This window comes from Frankliniella occidentalis, unplaced genomic scaffold (assembly GCF_000697945.3).
Source record: "Frankliniella occidentalis isolate FOCC.00 unplaced genomic scaffold, Focc_3.1 Scaffold17, whole genome shotgun sequence".
NCBI lineage: Eukaryota > Metazoa > Arthropoda > Insecta > Thysanoptera > Thripidae > Frankliniella > Frankliniella occidentalis.
The window spans coordinates 1,625,706-1,638,212 of record NW_026267147.1 but is presented as its reverse complement, the minus strand read 5'-3'; the positions used below and the strand labels follow the sequence as shown (position 1 = coordinate 1,638,212).

Below are 12,507 nucleotides of genomic sequence, written 5' to 3'. Positions count from 1 at the left end.
TTGTATAATCATAGGTCAAAGTTTTCAGAACTGCAGGACACCATATTAATCATAAAATCAATGTGTCAATGATCATCACAAATTTGAGTGGTTGAGGAAGAAATTCATATTGGTACTGCACACAACAGCAATCATTTGAATCATTGTGTCACAGATTGTCATTTATGATACAAATGGAGTAGATAAATATTTTTTCTTTGAGAAAACTATGTAGTGCTCTTTTGAATTAGAGGTCGAACTTTTCAGAACTATACTGTCCCTTCAAATGAGCCTCAGCTCCCGAGATCTATTAGGGCAAATAGATAAATAAAAAATTGCAGGACACAATGGATACTGGTGGATCATTTCAATCATTGTGTCATGGATAATAACAAATATCATTGTTTTTTGTTGAGGAATTCATATCAGTACTGCAGGACACAATAGCAATCATATCAATCATTGTGTCAGAGATCATCATTTATGAGACAAATGGATTATATGGAAAAGCAGCAAATGTATTCAGAACTGCAGGACACAATTTAAATCATCAAAGTCATTGTGCCCTTATCATCATGGATAATTTGTGCTCACAACTAATGTAGCTCTTGCATCAGAACTGCAGGACACATAATAATCATTGATATCACCGTGTCTTAGGTCATCATCGTAAAGAGTCTACCGATATTGTATCATTATGCAGTTACCATTTTGCCATTATTAACTACTGTATCATAATTGTGGTTATTAGCCATTGCCATGGTATGAGTCTACAGCAAAACTAACACAACAGATAACACTAATTCTTTTTCTTAAATATCTAATTACCTGTGTGCGGCTTCATTTTGTTCAAATGGCACTCTACAGATTGTTCTTCCCTCAACGGGGTTCAGTATTCTTATGAGAGAAGCCCACATGCCTGGCCCAGCTTTTGGAGCACCAAACAGACTTTCAGGAAGATCTTCGTTTAAAAATGCCTCTGCCATTTCTCTAGCCAGGTCTTGTTCCTCCTCACCAGCCGCTTCTTGCATTTCCTGGGTGGGTAATATTGTAGCAGTGATTACACTTTGTTCAAAAAACTGTAACTTGATAGGCTACTATATTTAAATTACCTCTGCCATTTGAATTCTGCGTTGCTTTTTGGTTTCTTCAGTGTATGCATTGTGTTCAGTCTCAACCATGACAAGGTGAGACGATTCAGGATGAATGATGAACTTTCTTGGTGTGTACTCCACAGGAAATGAAACCTATGAAAAAAATTAAAAATTTAATTATTGATCAGAATAAGAACTCTACCAACAAGAGCAGTGTTGTGTTAATGTAGAAATGTTGTCCAAACTGACCTGGTTGAAAACAGCACCCAACTTTTCTAGGGCTAAAATTCGTAATGTGTTTGTTGATATAGCAACAATGCCCTCAGGGCACTGCTCTGATGAGAAACCAGCAGCATATTCTAGTGACTCATATGAGAGGGGAGTCAAGTGGAAACGGTTTTGATAGTAATAGCTCAGCCATGAGCGACTGGACATGGCAAGAACCTGAAAATCATGGACATTAAATTACCGACCTCCTGAATGTGAACTTTACTTAATTAAATTCAATACATACCGCTTCACTTCCTTGCATCCGAATGCGGAACAGTTTCACTGGTCTAGAACCAAGATAACGGGTTCTGGTATCAGCAAGATCACCAGTAACTGGATCTAGTACTGTCCGAAGCAAGACACCATTTTGGAGACCAATGTTTAGGTACAAGGTGCCTTGCACACCACCCGTGTCTGCTTCCTCACGATCTCTTGTTTCTCTGTCACCACCACCCATTTCCACAATACAAAGTGACTCAGCGGCTGCAGGCAAGGCTTGCATACTGAGAGGAGACAGACAGTCCTACAAACCCATGGAATTCAATATTAGAAAATTATTCTCTTCATGAGACATTGACATTATATGGTATACAAGCTGTACTCACAGATGGGTCCAATGAAATTATGCGAACAGTGTTGTCAGAGAGACCAACTGCCAGAAAACGAGAACGCTGCTCTCCAACAGGAACATTAGCTAGTGCCATACAGATGACATCACTGGGCATTTCCTTACGTTCAGTATATTCATTGAGTTGACCGGTCTAAAATAATAACAAAGATTTCATAAATTTGTTTTTTAAAATGATCTGTGAGAAAGATAAAATAAAAATAAAGTGTTCACTTACAGGATCCATCTCAAAGTAAACAAGTTCTCCACCGGTCAAAGCAATCACAACTTGTCTTTGGTTAACAGCGCATTTCACAATAGTTTTCTTTCCTGGGGCTTTCCACTCATTCACTCTTTTGTCTGCTCGTATATGTCGAATACCATCAGGGTATACCTGTTAACAAGACAAAACACTCAGTTATTTGAGAAATAAGGAGCTAAACAACCTACACAACCACATACAAAAAAAACAAAAACAAAAAAAAAAAAAACAATTACCTGAACTAGGGCATCATCTCCAAGGGCAGAACATGAGAGAGTAGGAGTGATACCAAGGAAACCAGATTCAGTCACTTCCTCCACAGTTTCACCAATAGATAGAACCAATGTAGCATTGACGAAAGATACAATAATGTAAGCATCAAATTCCTCTGTTGACATTAGGAAACAAAAACGAAATAGAAAACAAAGATACAAGAGATTAACTCAAACAGATAGTAACTGAGTTGAAAGAGGCGCACCATCAGCTCTTCTCTTCACAGTCCAAACAGCACTGGGGTTTCCTGGAAGTTCAGACTTGGCCATTTCAGAAACTTCCAGACCATGCCGTAAAACTCTCAGGGTAGAGCGTGGACCTCTGCCACACAACATGTACAACTGAGGGGTATCCTCATTAGCTACAAATAGAAGAGATAGTGATTATAGAAACATATAAATCAAAGCAAATGATAAAACTGTATAGACAGTGCAGAATAGACAGAAGCAAAGTTAGTTACCTAAATCAGCAACTTGGCAAGCTAGAATTGGGGATAATGAGTCCAACTCATCAACCATAACCAAATTACGAAGGGCGCGAGGAGCAAAGAAAAAGGTGTCTCCTTCTTCCAGAGGCATAGCAGAGCTAAACTCTGGTTCATCATCATCATCTCCGAGATGTGCAATTTGGTACAAATAGCTAAAATAACAGTGAAAGGAAATGATCAAAGAAGAGGAAACACCTCAATGTAAATATGATGTGTAGAAATCATTCATACAACTTACTGATTTCCGAACTCAGAAGCAACGAAAAGAAAACCGGTTTTCATGACACACATTGCAGAAGCAACAGGCACAGTGTCAAAATATTTCAGTTTGATTTCAGTGACAACATCCTCATCTGTTTCTAAGGTAATTTTGAATATATCACCTTGCTCAGTTTGAGCAAGAAAGAAGAACATAGACTTTGTCTTATGTGTTGCAGAACACACAAAGATCATGCCTCTCTCCGGGTCATCTAAATCATTCCGACGGCGAGGAATAGGGCATCGGATGTCATGCTGGTCACCCAAATTCTTGTAAGTTAAGTAGTTCTCAGAACAAATGAGAACACCACTAGGGCCGTCATTGCCTCCAGGAACAGATATCAGAAAGTTGGCATGCTCTTCTAGAGGTTCACTATATTTTCTGACAACGTGATTCAGTCCTAAATCAAGTTCATAGAATGTGAGTGTTTGCTGTGTTTTATTTGCTGCTTCCCCAGTTGGATCTGAGTCAGCTTCCTGTAGATGACAAAAATAAAATGTGAAGAAATTATTTTTGATACACAAAGTTGATGGACATGAACATTCATTTACAAACCTCATAATCAATTTCCAGACAGGCAAACATTGGATTTTCAAAACCTACATCAACTCCAACCATGTGATAGACTAATGTGTTACTTTTGTGAGCTTCAAGAGGAGAAGAGATAGTGAGTCGAGCCTCAGCATCTCTGTTAAGAATGTAAACCAATTTCTGCTTTTCAACAGCACCTAAAACAATAGATTGAAATAGAGTGGAATGAAGAACACCAATGGAGTATAGTAGAACCATGATCATGATAGTAAGTTATAAGACCATGAAATATGAGGGCAAGCATCGCAGTTACCTATCATGACAGCTCGTCCTTTCGGATCAATTGCCAAGTATTGTCCAGGAACAATCCGCCTACATCCACTTTTACCAAAAGTTTCTTGATGGGCCTTGTCAAACACATTTTTTTGAGGGAGATATTCTAAGATAACAATTCTTCCCGAATCAGAACCCACCACAATATAGTCTGTAAGTTCAAGAGTACATGTTAGCGGCTAGTAATAAAATACTTAATTACAATGTTTTGAGGCATGAAGAAAACCAACAAACCTTTTGAGCCACCAGTCAATCTAAATGACATAAGTGACCTAATAACACCGAAAACTTCTACTGTCAAAAGAGTGTGTACTTTGCCAGTGTTTGGATCAGGCCTCAACAACTCTAGGGATTTTCCACGAGAAACAACAATTTCTTGAACTTTGCTGCCACTAAAGTTGCCATGAACAGCATGAGTAATGCCAGTGGCTCGTTGTAAAGTTAAATTGTACAGATGCATCTTAAAGGTATATCTTGAACTTTATTGATAAATATTGTGTTTCCTTGATTACTTAAAAATCAAATCACAGCTTGCAGTAGAAATCTGCATCCATCTGCAAAGAATAGAAAAACCTGGGTTAACATTGTTACATCAATTAACGTACGATAGGCCAAAATAAAATTAAGAAAGAAACAGAACTCAAGCAACAGAATTCAGAACTAAGGTTGGTCGGATATTGTAGATGGGAATTTCTAGGAGAGTGACGTTGAGACAATAGATGAACATTCTATTACATAATCATGATTAATTAATTCTACTAAAGAAAAGAATAAAATGAAATATGTTTTAGAACTGAAAATCCAACTTCCAATGAACCGCCTTAACCTCCACAAGCGCAATGATTTCATGTATTACGTCTGCGGATACACATCAGGTAAGCTACCACTAAAAAGAGCGACTTGTAAATTTAAGGGCATAGTGGTCAAACTATTTTGAATGATTTACCTACCGTATTCAAGGAGGATTCGATGGATTAAATGTAAATAAATTTCGCCGATTCAATAACAAGCGTCCGGTAGACCGGCGTCTTGAGCAAATGGCGGCGAAATAAACAAAATGCGCACATCAACTTCAGATTCTTTATGAAATGAAAGGAAAGGCAAGATATTTTGAATTAACTAAGACACATGAACTTTGACAAAATAAATATCAAAATAAAGATTTGACGAAAGGAGGAAAACAAAAATGTAAGTAAATTAGTATTTAAACTTTGCTGAGTTGGCTACTTGGTCGGTCAGTGCCTTCCAAAAATAAATTCACTTTCGAGGCGGCAATCTTTGACCATGTTCAAATACAACTTTTTCGTTACGTTAATTTAAGAAACCAACCTTGTTAATCGTTTCAAGAAAGAGTAAAATCTTTCCTTAACAAAACTTCCTTTATCTTTTTTCATATTGTCGTATGTCGTCATCAAGTGAAGTAAACCTTGCAATCGCTTACGTCCACACAGTTGGTTTCAAATCACCCGCCGACGGTTGTTTTCATTCTTTTTGGAAGCAGCGGTGCGGTTGTTGCCGTGGCCGTGACCGCCGTTTGCGTGTCTGCATGTGTGTGTCCATTCAAGGTTTCAAAACTACCCACATTTGCGCAATTCTTGTAATTCTGTTGTAAATTTTGATCGAGTGAATAATCTTTGCCATTTGGATTACCTGGAGGGCGTTGGCATAACACGGCGCGAACTAAATCTTCAGCCGGTGGCGTTTTTCCTCTAAAAGTTAACCTTACTTTGTGACTGCATCTCGTCCAGCAGCTTTGCTCAACACGATTCGTGAAATCATTCTTCTTGGAGAACAACCTTCGCAGCCCTACTCAAAAAGGTAAGTTTCAGACATGCAAGGGTTTGAATGAAGTTGTCAACCCTTGATAATTGTTCCGTATGCTATTTTCTCATGGTAGAAGTTCTGATGCACAGCTACGTGTTTTGCCAGCATGTTGCATTCTTGTTGCCTGTGGCCTGTGGTGATTGATAGCGCACTCAAAGACTGATATATACGCGATTTAAGTATTGATAATATTTTAAGTGGGCAACAAGTCATATGTGATCCGCTTTTTTGTCCAAGAAAAACAAGTTGAAATGAGTTAGTAATGAAGATTTAAGAATTGCAAGCTGTTCGTGCTGTACAAACATAGTGAAACTGGACATTTTTGGAACAAATCTGTTTCCGTGATATTTACTAAGGTTGTCAAAACCACTACTGAAGTGAGAAAAGTAATTTTGGGCAGGCGTAAGACAAGTTGTAGAGTGCAGTCTGGCAAAGACGTTTTTTACCCTTATTTGATTAGTGTTCATGTGTGATTCAGAGTGGGAAAGTGAGGAGCCATCCTTGGTGTTCTGACGACGCTTTCAATGTAACCTGCTCGTTCACCGTTCTGCTGTGGCCGCATGTCTGGAGAGCTTGCGGTGGGGTAGTTCAGCTCTCCCTTCCCCTTCCTCCACGGACCGGCGCGGCGCGCGGCCACCGGGACTCCCCTCCCTACTTCCCCGTCTCCAACCCCAACGCCAGTCGGACTGGCCTCCAGTCTTCTCTCTCGCCCCAGTGCACGGGGCGATGCGGTGCGAGAGAGAGGGTGGGGGTGGCGCTTAACCCAACCCTCTGGAGCGTCAGGAGGCGGCGGGGAATCGATACAAAACTAAACGGACCGGGGCGAGGTGGCAGGGGAAGGCGAGGGGGAGGAAGGGGGAGGGGGAGGGGGGTGATCCAGGAGATGGAAGGGCAGAGCACCAGCACCACGCGGTGCGCGCGGCGGTGCGTGGGGGCGCGTCGGAGAGGACAGCAGGGGGAGGCGGGGGGTGATGCGATGAGGATCATTGAGATGACGGAGAGTTTGTGTGGCGAACGGATTGCCGTTCCGTTTCCGTCCCAAAGCTCTGATGTCATTCATTTGGCTCGGAGGAGCAGGAGGGCTGCCACGGGTGGAGGGGGAGGGCGCAGGGCGCCTGGTGTTTGAGTCCGACGACCCTCTCTCTCCCTTCCCGCCCTAGGCGGGGCGCTGCTTTAGATTTAGCCGGAGTACACACGTGGCCACGTTTCCGGGGTGAAACACGTCGATAGGATTCTATTTCGCACCCCTAAGCTTCTTGAAATTATTGTCGTTGCCGAAAAGCACCATAAAAAATAATTTACATTAATACATGACCCATTTTTCTAAAAATTTTTTTCACAAAATGATGATATGGTGCCCTCTGCTATGGCCTCGACCTGATAACAGGACTACGTCGCTCTTCTTGAAAGCAATGACAGGACACACTCTTGACAAAGTAAGGCGGCCTGATGAAGGGGCATAGTGCAGGATGACAGCCTTCTTGACGTGCAGTACCTTGTCCAGGACTAGCAGGAGCAGCACACTTCTTTTTTCTCTCTGTCGCACTTGACCGTACCTCATGGCCTCATGGTCGTGGCTCGTGCCGCCGCCGGGCCCAAGCGTGCGTGGCGCTGGTGGCGCTCGGTCCTGGCGGGGTCTCTGCCGGGTCACGACCTCCCGGAGGGGCCCGAGCACGCCGCCGGGGAAGGTGTGCGGCACGCGCTGCCCAGGGGGCCGGCGGACAAGCGAGAGAAAACAGAGCAAAGTGGGAGGAAAAGATGTGAAAATAAGTGGTTGCATGTCGAGATCGCGCGGGCTTGGCCGTGGTCCTAGCAGGGGTGCTGCTCTGGCCGCCCGGTGTACCGAGCGGTGCCCTCCCCCCCCCTCCACTCCCCGGGCGCTCACCCTCCACCCCTCCCTGAGGCCATCCCCTGCCTTGCCTTCCCTTAGGCCACGTCCGCCCACACCCGCCCACGCCGCGGGGGTGGCCGACTGTCACCCCCGCCCCGCCCCGCGGCCGGCTGGAATTCTAGCTCACAGGGGCGGATCCAGGCCGGGGCTCGGCAGCCATGCTGGCAGCCAGCGTGGTGCGGTGGGCTAGGCCGGCCGGGCTGCGCTAGCGGCGCTAGCCTGCTGTGCCGGGCTGAGCGCGCGACGCGACGCGGCTCAGTTTGGCCCCGGACGGGGAAGGTGGAGGTCGCCTCGCCGCCCCACCCGCTCCGCGCGCTCCCCGCGAGCCTCGCGCAGCGCCGCGCACCGCGCACCGCCGACACGCGTCTGTGTAGGACACCCCACCCCCACCCCGCCCCGGCCCGCCCCCTTTTGAGCTGTCCTGTCTTTGTGCGTGTGCTAGTGTGCCCTGACCCCCCCGGTGGCTTAGCGACGCGCCCGACGGTGAGTGCTGCATAAACTCTCAAGGGGGCTAACTCGGAATTCGCAGAATTTTAAAAATTAAAAAATGTTTAAAATATAATGTGTGCGTTGGTTTGTCATTTAGTCACATTGGTGTGGCGGTATCTATTGTCTTTCTTTCAGACAAGTGTTCTTCGCTTATTCGCTTGTACCTTCTCTTCTATTGCGTTCGGAAAATATCGGTTATCTTGGAGGGGTTGGAGGGCTGAAAAGACGTGTCTATTTGTGCGGGGCGCTCCTCATGTGCTAAGTGCGTTTGCGTGTTCGCCGCCGTGGCGTTGGCTGGGGCGAAGGTGAGTGGGGGGCTGCGTTTAAAGTCTGATGAGATTTGTGTGGTCAGTGCTCCTCGAGGGGGTGGGTGGGTGGGGGATGATACCTAACGGAATAAAGGTATCAAAAGCAGTGATAAATTACAGAGTGTCAGCGATGAGGATATAGAGAAGGATATATTATCTTGTCTACAGTGAGTAAAATAGTACTTTGCGGAGTGTGTGCGATATAGCCCTGAGGGGTGGAGGAGTGTAATGTAGGGACGAAGGGGAAGCAGGAGGTGAACTCACGCGCGGATTCACCCAATTCGATTCTGGGGGCTTTGGTCGGCTCCCCGCAGGGTTGCTCCTGTGCCCGGGCCGGGGCCGGGCGGGGCGCTCACAATAACGCGCCTCGTCATCAAAGTTTGGGTCGGTAGGCGACCTGGGGCGGCGGGGAGAGTTACGGCAGCGAGGAGCTTATGGGCCGGCCGGGAAGAAAGTGAAAAAAAAAAGAGAGAAAGACGATAGACACGTCAGGCCTTGGGAGGGTTTTCAGCTGGAAATGTATTTTTAAGGCAGTCGTCAACGACTGTCTCTTTCTCTCGTAAGGACGCCCCGCGACGAAGGGACATGTCCCCGAGACAACACTGCAAAAAATACTTTAAGGTTACCAAACAATTTACAGCTTTGTGAAAAGATAACACATCGAAGACAAATCGTTACAATGTAGCACTGTGAAAAATAGTCGGCAGGTTTACAGGAAAATTTTTCTTGAAGCAAAGTTGTAAAATTACAATTTATAATCGTAAAAATACATGCAGTACGTATAGACTTGAAATCCATTAGGGAGTAAAACGTGTTCTCGTGAACTTACAACTTAAATTGTAGTTCAAGTTTACAATTTAAAAAAAAAAATTCGACAGTGTAGACCAAAAAAATATCTTTAGTAACTTTTGGCAATTTTGTTAAAAGAATGGATTTGTAAATTTACTCGGTTCTCTTCCTTTAACAGTACTGTTCTTGAGGGATTACGTGCAAGTTTACATATCAAAACCCTCTCAGTGAAATGTTCCCGACGACTGTGCGTCTAAGAAGAGGGCCGGACTGCTGGAATTGCTTCGGACGTGCCGTGTCCCATTTCGCTAGGGTGCGGGGACCCGGGAGCCTGCACGAACAAAAAGAACTAGTGTCTTAGGGTTGATGGAGTACAGGGGGAGGGGGGTGCGGGTTACAGGACCGACGGCCGGCGGCGCCCTGGAGCAGCCCAGTCCAGCCAGACTAAACCGACCCGGTGGGGTAGACGCCCTTTGGCGACAGCCGAGGGTGCCGAACTGGAACAGGGCGGGCGCCGGATGGCCAGACGGGCGTAGCCAGGTCGGCCGGGAGTTGCCCCGGAATTTATTAGGTCACAAAACATTTTTGACCCAGTTTATCTACAGCATGGTTTAAGGGCACACTGGAAATCCAATGTCGCACACTTGTAGGTATGTGAATTTTTACTTGAAGACACAAGTGTACGAATTTTACCAGGAAATTCACACCTTTACGTACTGGTTTAAGTGTACGATTGGAATTCTCACACCTTCAAGTGTGCGACATTCTCGCACTTAGATTTCCAATGCAGCAACTTGAGACAAAAACTTTCAGTTCAGCAAATATTAAACGAAAGGCGTTGTAGCTAGACTTCCTAAGTTATCTCTTTTTACAAAAAAATGATAATTTTCATTTAATGCGTGCCGTGCCGGAATGAAGGGTTGCTTGACACATGGCAGCGTTTTCGTACGCAAAAGGGCGATGTCCGACCTTTTGTCCCCGTTTAAGGTTATGAGTCTCTCCCTCTCTCTTGTCTACCCCAAGGGTGTCGAGTAGGCCAGGCCGCCCGGGCCATGCCTGCCCGCTCTGAATGTTTTTGGGAAAGGTCATTGTGTCAGCGCTGGCCGCCGGCGTGAGCCAAACGGGGCTTTCTGTATTTCTCGCCAAAGTGTGATTTTTTTTTTCGTGTATCGTAGTTCTGAAAGGCATGTCAACGGTAGCCTATAACTTTGGCATGAAATGGGTACACACGAAATAATTTACCGTGTTAGTGGTCCCGTTTTTTGTCTCTCTTCCCGCTCTGCAGTCTATTTGCACGCGGTGAATGATAGTCCAGACCGCAGAGTAATGCGCTTGGAAGGGTCAGGTCACCGGCGGCCGGGCCCCGGCCAGCCGTTGTGGATCGAACGGCAGTGTGCGTGCGGCGCCAAGGCGGGGCGGGGCGGGGCGGGGCGGGGCGGACGGTGTATTAGTATGACCCGTCGTTGGCCCCGTTCCCCGTCCGGAGTGTCAATAAGCGGGCCGAGTGCGGCGCTGGCTTCCGCGTCGCCTGGAACTGGCCTTTAATTCCCAAGAAGTGTCCGCTCACCTCCTCCAGCCCCTGCCAGCCCCTGCGGCGGGCGGGGTAGGCCGGCCCGTCGCGCACGCCCGCCGCCCGGGCGGCCTACCCTGCGCACGGCAGGCGCCGTCCTCGGGGAGGCTTGAGTCGCGGGCTCAAAGGCATGGTGTGTCGTGTCCACATTGCCTCCATAGACGGCTGACGATTATTGTGGCCACAAACCACGTAACATACGAGTTATTCTCAGTTTTTAGTGCTCGGTGCTCTTCGACTATCATTCACACGGTCACGGGCTGCGTCAAGTCGAGAAATCCTAAAGGCAAACCCGATTTTTAGTTATGACACCTTCCCTGCGGCTCATTTGTGGTGCCCATGATTTAACATGGGAGCTTGACCGCATCGTAGTGATGCCGCAGGAAACGTGTTAAATCTACCGACTTAACAACGATTAGTACACACAAAATGTATATGAACTTGTACGCAGCAACGCAGCACGCACAAACAAATCTCCACCCTCTCTTATTCTTGCGTACTTATTGTTAATTAATTCGCAATTATATACAAATGAGGTAGTGAGGTTAGTGATTTAAAATGGCCCGACCCTAAAATAACAACTGTTCTCTTTCTTTTCAGCCCATAAGCAGGTTAAGTCTGCGTCATCTTGTGAGCGCCTCGTTAGCGCGGCGCTCGAAGAACCCACGAGTGCGCCGTGTGCAAAAAGAATGTTGAACTCGCACCTCAACTCAAGAAAGGAACCTATTAGGTGCGTCGTGTGCCACAAGTTGTTCTCCCATTCATCTTACCTCCGCACCCATTTGCAAACTCATACTGGTGAAAATGTGCGAACGCGCCCAGTAGCGAAACTATTCGACTGCAGCGTGTGCCACAAGATGTTTTCCGAATCATCTAAAGTCCGTCACATGCGCACTCATACTGGTGAAAAACCATTTGAGTGCACCGTTTGCCACAAGACGTTTGCCGTGTCTGGCGATTTGAATATTCATTTTAGAACGCACACAGGAGAGAAACCATTCGAGTGCGACGTGTGCCACAAGTTGTTTACCCAATTAGCTCATCTCCGTATTCACACGCGTACTCACACTGGTGAAAAACCATATGAGTGTACTGTGTGCAACAAGATGTTGACCAACTCTTCCGCTTTGAAGATTCATTTGCGAACGCACACAGGAGAGAAACCATTTGAGTGCGACGTGTGCCACAAGTTGTTTGCCCAATTATCTGGTCTCCGTGCTCATATGCGAAGTCATAATGGTGAAAAACCATTCGAGTGCACTGTGTGCCACAAGACGGTGACCAGTCATGCCTCTTTGAAGAGTCATTTGCGAACGCACACAGGAGAGAAACCATTTGAGTGCAACGTGTGCCACAAGTTGTTTGCCCACTTATCTGCTCTTCGCAAACACATGCGAACTCATAAAGGAAGAAAATGATTCGAGTGCACTGTGACATAAAATGTTTTCCAAAACTAACTTTGAGGGTACATTTGCGTAATGTGATATCAAAACTTAAAATTAAAAGTGTAACATATATTTTTGAAGCAGAGCATTATTTAT

General features: G+C 45.8%; 4 protein-coding genes across 7 annotated transcripts in view; 3 read left to right on the top strand and 1 right to left on the bottom strand.

Moving 5' to 3' along the window:
- LOC113206944 (splicing factor 3B subunit 3) overlaps positions 1-5,197 on the bottom strand; it is an 8,587-nt gene extending 3,390 nt beyond the window's left edge. The window contains exons 1-14 of one of the 2 annotated variants that reach the window (XM_026423237.2): positions 5,046-5,197; positions 4,330-4,649; positions 4,076-4,246; positions 3,787-3,959; positions 3,211-3,707; positions 2,946-3,124; positions 2,691-2,846; positions 2,449-2,600; positions 2,189-2,344; positions 1,949-2,104; positions 1,588-1,866; positions 1,323-1,517; positions 1,092-1,226; positions 808-1,013 (exon numbers count right to left, since the gene is read on the bottom strand). In XM_026423237.2, the coding sequence (XP_026279022.1) occupies positions 808-1,013; positions 1,092-1,226; positions 1,323-1,517; positions 1,588-1,866; positions 1,949-2,104; positions 2,189-2,344; positions 2,449-2,600; positions 2,691-2,846; positions 2,946-3,124; positions 3,211-3,707; positions 3,787-3,959; positions 4,076-4,246; positions 4,330-4,555 (2,681 nt within the window). In that variant the 5' untranslated portion in view covers positions 4,556-4,649; positions 5,046-5,197. Of the gene's footprint in view, positions 1-807; positions 1,014-1,091; positions 1,227-1,322; positions 1,518-1,587; positions 1,867-1,948; positions 2,105-2,188; positions 2,345-2,448; positions 2,601-2,690; positions 2,847-2,945; positions 3,125-3,210; positions 3,708-3,786; positions 3,960-4,075; positions 4,247-4,329; positions 4,650-4,735; positions 4,876-5,045 lie in introns of those variants that run through there. The other variant, XM_052264199.1, reaches the window with a different exon arrangement.
- A 400-nt stretch (positions 5,198-5,597) lies between these two features.
- LOC113204802 (tRNA-dihydrouridine(16/17) synthase [NAD(P)(+)]-like) overlaps positions 5,598-12,507 on the top strand; it is a 28,849-nt gene continuing 21,939 nt past the window's right edge. Inside the window, exons 1-2 of one of the 2 annotated variants that reach the window (XM_052264212.1) lie at positions 5,626-5,643; positions 5,847-5,913. The gene's annotated coding sequence lies outside the window, so the exon portion shown is untranslated. Of the gene's footprint in view, positions 5,914-12,507 lie in introns of both variants that reach the window. The other variant, XM_052264211.1, reaches the window with a different exon arrangement.
- The window catches only part of LOC113204843 (palmitoyltransferase ZDHHC5), an 18,439-nt gene continuing 14,009 nt past the window's right edge, over positions 8,078-12,507 (top strand). The window contains exon 1 of one of the 2 annotated variants that reach the window (XM_052264200.1): positions 8,078-8,180. The gene's annotated coding sequence lies outside the window, so the exon portion shown is untranslated. The remainder of the gene's footprint in view (positions 8,181-12,507) is intronic. The other variant, XM_052264201.1, reaches the window with a different exon arrangement.
- On the top strand, positions 11,824-12,384 carry LOC113216247 (zinc finger protein 25-like). The gene has a single exon (XM_026435986.2). The coding sequence runs from the start codon at positions 11,824-11,826 to the stop codon at positions 12,382-12,384; it is 561 nt and encodes a 186-aa protein (XP_026291771.2).